At 47.9% G+C, this 6,920-nt stretch overlaps 1 protein-coding gene across 1 annotated transcript in view; it reads left to right on the top strand.

Moving 5' to 3' along the window:
* The window catches only part of STK10 (serine/threonine kinase 10), a 96,227-nt gene extending 89,511 nt beyond the window's left edge, over nucleotides 1-6,716 (top strand). Inside the window, 2 exon segments of the mRNA XM_019635936.1 lie at nucleotides 3,379-3,449; nucleotides 3,653-6,716. Coding sequence (XP_019491481.1) covers nucleotides 3,379-3,449; nucleotides 3,653-3,793 — 212 coding nt within the window. The 3' untranslated portion in view covers nucleotides 3,794-6,716.
* Nucleotides 6,717-6,920: the final 204 nt, after the last annotated feature.

Below are 6,920 nucleotides of genomic sequence, written 5' to 3'. Positions count from 1 at the left end.
GCGACCCCTTAATGCAGTTCCTCGTGTTGTGGTGACCCCCAACCATAAAATTATTTTCGTTGCTACTCTATAACTGTCATTTTGCTACTGTTATGAATCGTAATGTAAGTACCTTTTTGTTTTCCGATGGTCTTAGGCGACTCCTGTGAGAGGGTCATTCGACCCCCAAGGGGGTCGAGACCGAAAGTCATGAAACATTGGCCTTAAATGACACATTAGACCAGATGGATTTAATTGATACCTTTACAGCATTTCACTCAAAAGCAACAGAATATATACATGCTTTTCAAGTGCACATGGAACATTTTTCAGGACATACCACATTAGGCCACAAAACAAGTCTCAATAAATTTAAGAACACTGAAATTATATCAAGCATCTTCTTCAATCACAATGGTATGAAATTAGAAACCAATTACAAGAAGGAAACTGAAGGCTAAATAACACGCTACTAAACAATAAATCGGTTAATGAGATGAAGGAAGAAATCAAGAGATACCTTGAGATAAATGAAACAAAACAGCCCAAAACCTATGGGAAACAGACAAAACAATTCTTAAAGGGAAATTCACAGAAATACAGACCTAACTCAAGAATCAAGAAAAATTTCAATCTAACCTTACATCTAAAGGAACTAACTGGAAGTCTTAGAAGAACAAAACCCCAACTGAGTAGAAGGAAGGAAAAAAGAAGACAATATCAATGATATCAAAAGCTGGTTCAATAAAAAGATAAAATTGATAAATCTTTAGCCAGACTCATCAAGAAAAGGAAAGGGCGGGCCAGCTGAGTGGCGTGTTTTTTTAGGAGTTGGCTTGGGACGCCAGCACTGAGCAGCAGGGCCCAGGTTCGGACCCCACATGTGCAGTGACGCTGCGCCCTCTACAGCTAAGATGGTTAACAACAGCTTGACCTGGAGTTGGGCTGCTGTGAGTCACCGGCGACTGCGTAGGCTGCAGTGGGGCTGACTGGCAGCTGACGTGAGCCACCGTGAGCGGCCGTCCAATGGCCGGCGANAAGCTGGCCTGCTACGTCACAGCCAGGCTGTACTATTACTAGATGATCGCCTGGCCCTCCTTGCTAGGTCTTGTGTCCTCCTGTTGAATATCATTTCACAGAACACGAACATCCGACAGGCCATTCTGTAACCATGACAGATCAAGACAAAAACAAGACCACTCCTTAAGTAATATCTGCCCGCAGAGAAAACATAACCCTTGTTCAAACCACAAAAAACAACAACCACCAACCATCCCCCATCCTGCTTCTGCACCAATTACAAGCTTTAACCTCAGTCTGGTATTGCTCCCTTCCAGGTCAGATTTCATGAGATGCCCAATCATAGGATTACCCCCACTTCCTGGCACCATCTAACTCAGAGGAAAGCCCTACTGCCTTAAACCCTCTCCCAAACCAGCTAATAACGCTTCCTCGTGGCGTGTGTTCTCCCTCACAGCAACCAGCAATGAACCCAACTTCTCCCACGATCGGTGCCTCGGGTGGTCTCTGATTAGAAGGCACTGACAGCGCTGACACAGCTCACACAGGGCTGGTGGCTGCGTTCACGAGGCGTCTCCAGGCGTCCTAGCACTTGACACTCTTTGGGGGAAATGTCTGCGTGTTCCTGCCCACTAGAATCAAGCTCCACGAGAACCGAGGTCTTGTCTGTGATGTTCAGGGCGGATGCCCAGCGCCTCGACCGGCGCACGGCAGAGGCTANGAAATTTTATTGGGGAACAGTGTGTTTTTCCAGGACCCATCAGCTCCAAGTCAAGTGGTTGTTTTCAATCTAGTTGTGGAGGGCACAGCTCCTTGGCCCATGTGGGAATTGAACCGGCAACCTTGGTATTATGAGTCTGTGCTCTAACCACCTGGCTAATTGGCTGCCCCAAAAGTTTCCAACTTTTAAGGAAATTTGACATTAAACAAAATCTGGATTTCCAGTTTCTTTTGGAAACCTAGGAGCTCTGGCAATAATACTAGGCCCAACATGGCACATGATAGCCATCAACTGGAGCTGAGCAAAACCACCCTCTTCAGATGCTCTTTACCTCACCACAGTCCCCACCACTCCCTACTGCCTCACAGCCAGCTCGCTCCACTCATTCAATCATCTGGCTGGCTCCCATCATAGGCACTGGGTATTGTAACCTCTGTTACAGGAGCTTAAACAGTACTGCTTTTATCTTGCTAATGTATAACGTTTGCTTGCCATGAACACTTTCACATTAATACATCCAACAAAGAACTTGAGCCAAGAGTCTGTGAAATTCCCAGAAATTCCAAGTCACTTATGTTCAACCAAGATGAGGCATGACTTCAAATGCCTTGCCTTCTCTCAAGTGAATGTCCTATAACAGGATGGAAAAATCGGTGTTATGATTCAATATCCTTTCCCCAACTTTCTTTAGAGATTGAACTCACTAGAACTTAATACTATTGATGGGAGAAGAGCTTAAGGTTGGGAATTCTGGTAATTAAGTTATTTGTTAAGCAGAGACTATTTCAGGGCATCCAAAGAATCATCTTAAAAAAGAGAGATGTAACAGTGTGCTGATCATATCTTGTGAAATCTATAGTAAAAATAAGGAAATCTGGCTGATGGTCAAATGCCTCTTAAGAATGAAGCCACATTAACTAAACAGCCCTTGTGTGCCTGGCTTTGCAGATGGTGGAGCACAGTGTTTCAGAGATTGAACTCTTGTTAGGCCTAGGTTCACATCTTCGTTGTGCCAAGCTCGCCGAGTGGCCTTGGGCAAGTGACCTAAGCTCTCTGAGCCTCAGTTTCTCCATCTGTAAGATGGGGATCATAGTATCTGCCTCATAGGGTGAAGATGAAATAAGATGTCAGGCACAAAGCACAGTGCCTAACATGTAGGACTCACTCAGCAATTATGACCCGTTAATTTTAATTCAAGCCTCACAACAGCCCTGTTGGCAGGGAGAAATACTGTCACATTACACATGAGGAAACAGACTCAGAGGAGAGAGGCGGCATGCACGATAAAGCCAAATTCTGCCTGACTATAAAGCTCATGTTCTTTCCACTCTGTGCTGCTTCCTTTCTCAATTGAATGCTTATTACTGGAGAACCCTCAAGAAATGTTTCTCATAGGATCCAATTTATCTAGATAAACTTGCGTGTGCTCAAGGGAAGCTCCTGCAGTGCCTGTCAACTAGACGCTTCCCTCAGTTACAACAGAGAGAACCCCGAGCGTACCAGCAGTTTGCAGAATCAGAATCTCGGGGTGGAATGATGGCACATGTATTTAAAAACAAACTCCCTGGGTGATCTCTGTGACACGGTGCCCTGGTTCGTGTGACTTGGATTTTTCTGCTCCCCCCGCTGTTAAATCTCTCTCCATTTTCTATCTCCAGGCTGCTTTCCCCTGCACCCCATGCAGATTGGCATTTCCCCGGACTGTAGCCCGTGGCCACAGGACACTCCTGTATGGCTGCAGCAGGAGGAAGGAGGAGGGGGTGGCTTGTCTTCTGGGTGATGGGCTCTGGGAAAGAAAAGAGGGAACACTGTTACCCAAGCACGCAGGCCTGGGAGGGAAATTCCCAGAGGACACTTTGGTGGGGGTCCAGTGCTTGGGAGACGTTTGTCCTGCGGGGTCTGACTGGGCTCCCTCTACTCTGTGTGTCCTAGGCTCTGGAAGAAGATTTGAACCAGAAGAAGCGAGAGCAGGAGATGTTCTTCAAACTGAACGAGGAGACCGAGTGCCCAAATCCCACCACCCCAAACAAGGCCACCAAGTTCTTCCCCTACAGCTCTGCAGACACTTCCTAACAGCCACCCAGGGTGGCGGGCCTCCGGGGTCCCCCATTCTCTGTGAACAAGTAACTCAGGACCCCCTTTCCTCTTGCTTCCATGCCAGCTCGAATCCAGCCCCTTGCCTGTGCCACCTCAGTGCTCCTGACTTCTCGCTCATTCACGGAGGGCGAGGTTTTATTATGTATTGCCTGATCCTAATATATGTTCTCCTTGAACCCCAGATCCCTTAAAACTGTCAGTGATTTGGGCTGTGTGTGTGGTCAGGGTCCAAGGAGGAAGGGGTGTTCTGTGGCCTCACGGCCCCTCCTATTTGCCAAAATACCAGTTTTGTTCTCTGGATGCAAAGTGCTGCTGCTCAAGTCACTATGGGCTCATGCAGGCTGGAATTCTTGGTGACTTTTCAGCCGTTCCCTGCAGTGTCAGACAAGAACCACTGCTCCTAGCAGCCATTTTGGTTTCCAGTGGAGCCCGGCCTGCAGCCAGCGGCTTGGGGGTGCCCTCATTTCTCCAGTTCCCCCTAGTTGCTTTCCTCTTGAGACAAGGCTGTGTCTATAATGGTGAGATGGGGGAGAGCTGGAATCGTTCATCCTGCTGGTCTCAGGTGTTTTGTGCCATATCGTGTCCCCCCTTCCTACACACTCACACACACACGTAGGGCTTGGGACCCTGGCGCTACCCAGGCTTGCCTCCGCCCTGGGCCTCTTGGGCCAGGTGTGTTGGAACACGTTTGCTGCCTGAGCCACTGAGCATGTTAGGTGGAGCCACTGGTATGGGGCGTGCTGGGTGTTGACACCAGAGAACAAGATGGCACAGGCGGACCTGCCCATCTGCGATTCCTTTTGGTCCCCACGTGAGATCCTACGTTCACGGATGAATTCCTCACCACACAAGACTTTTACAGCCCAGCCTGCTCTCACCTCACAGTTGCCCATCCTGTCTGCAGGTGATACGCGAAGGCCGTCTGCCTGTGCCCTCCTAGGTCAGGAGTCCAGCCTCACACTTTAGGCAGAGGCAGGCAGTCACTAGGACTTCTGTTCAGGAAGCAAAGCCTCAGGGAGAAACATAAATGCTTCCTGCCCCCAGGAACACGGCCGAAGCAGAGCTTCTGTATCTCAGTCGGAATCCTGGGCCTTCGGGTCACTCCGTTGGCCCCCCCAGATTCTGACCCCCAAGGCTGCAGTGTTGATAACCCAATGAAAGCAAATGCTCAAACCAGCATTCAGCTTATTTACAAAGAAAACTTTTTTCACTTTGATTTCTAACTTGAAACAAATATAAATGAATGGCTTCTTTAGGAAGATACCTGCTTTAAAAAAGCAAGACAGAAAACAGAAGGTGATTTTGAGGAATCATATGCGCATACTGAGTCTGGGCACTTATTCTGCCGGTGATAGCATCACTGACACAGCAGGGAGGACTTTCTCCTTTACTCCTTAAGGGTAGGTTCGATGTTTGTTTTTCTAAAGCAATTCCCTGGAAGTCCTCTTGGCACTGGCTGTAATCCTCCTCTGATCTTGCGAAGGGAGGGCAGCCATTCAACAGTGAAGGGCTTGAGGCTCCCAAGTTATGTATGCAGGAACGATGCTGGGGGGGCCACAGGAAGGCAGTGGTCCTCTCAGTTTAGTGAGCACTCAGCTTGCCCGCTTCAGTATTTGACCCAGATGGGACAGTTTCAGGTCTCGACAAAGGAGACAAGTGAAACAATTGTCCCCTTTGATCCTCTTAGGTGCACAGGTGCTGGGGAAACGTGGACTGGCAGCAGTGTAACCAGAGCGCACACCCAGTCCTGCCAGGAGAGGCCAGCCCTGGCGAACGGTCGAGCAGGGCTGAGCGAGGCTGTTTACAACATCGTCTTTGCAGCCTGGGGTGTGAGAATGAGTCTTCCGTGAAATGTGGTTTCGAGGCTCAGGCAAGCCTTTGGTCATTTCCTTACTTGGCTTGTTGTTCACACTGGAATCTCGTTCAAGAGTTGCTGCTTCCCTGCTCAGTGCCGCCCGAGCCCCAGTAGCTCCCTTGTCCTTCCTGGATGGGGTCTGGTTGGGTCTTGCAGCCTCACGACTGAGCCAATGTGCAAAGCCCATCACTGAGAAGACCCACACAGTTCTCGTACCCTGCGCTACTGCTTCCTCTGTAAGGGACACACGGAACTGCTTCTCGTTTTCAGTCAATTTATGGCAGAGTAAATGTAACTAACTTATATTTTCCCTTTATGAAGGATAGAAATTATTTTTATGTAGTTTCCAAACTTTATACAAGATTTTTGTAAAATGTTCTCTGCAAAGTTAACTGCAAGGGTGTAAATATACTGCTAATAAAATAACAAGGTGAGAAACTATTTGCCTTTGACGTTGTTCTCTTGGATTGGGGTAGGAAAAGCAGGACACACTTACCCACATTTGCCAGACAAGGAAACGGTCTACTAGCTTCTGAGGACACTGATGCCTCCCAGGTCATACTGCAGGCCTGACTGGGGGATTTCTGAAAGAAGTTATGCTTGGCTGTGTGTGCACGTGTGTGTGTGTGTGTGTGTGTGCATGTGCGTGTTTTCTATGGACATTTAATTATTCTCATTTAACAATAAACATTTGACCACCAAGAGTTTGCACATATTAACTCACTGAATCCTTTCAACAACCCAAGGAAGACATTGCCATTCCCACTTTACAGATGAGGAAATGGACACTGGGCAAGGGGATGGTCAGGCCAAACCTCACGACAAGGGTAAGTGACGCGCATGGGATTCAAACTTAGACCGTCTAGCAGTGCTATCTCAGCACCTCCTCTCCTGCCCCCAACTGCCCATCACACTCAGCCAGAGCCACACAGACATTTAGCCACTAGCCATCTCTGCTGTATTTAAAAGCTTTTTTCTTCCTCTAAAGTTCCATTCAGGGGTTCTTAATCTGGGGTTCCCAGCCCCCGACCAAGGAATCCATGGATAGAATTCAGAGTGCCTTTGTACCTGGATGGGAAGAGTTGGCCATCAGTTTCACTGACCTCTAACTGAAAGGCAGCATTTCCTTTCCTTACGGATGTAGGTAACAAACCCTAGTAGTAGTAGCAGTACCTGTAACTGTTAGCAGTAGAAGTCAGAGATTTCATCTCACATTACAGCTGTTGCAGACATCTCAAAATATCATTT

This window comes from Hipposideros armiger, unplaced genomic scaffold (assembly GCF_001890085.2).
Source record: "Hipposideros armiger isolate ML-2016 unplaced genomic scaffold, ASM189008v1 scaffold_25, whole genome shotgun sequence".
Lineage (NCBI taxonomy): Eukaryota > Metazoa > Chordata > Mammalia > Chiroptera > Hipposideridae > Hipposideros > Hipposideros armiger.
This window is presented reverse-complemented; position numbering and strand designations above follow the sequence as displayed.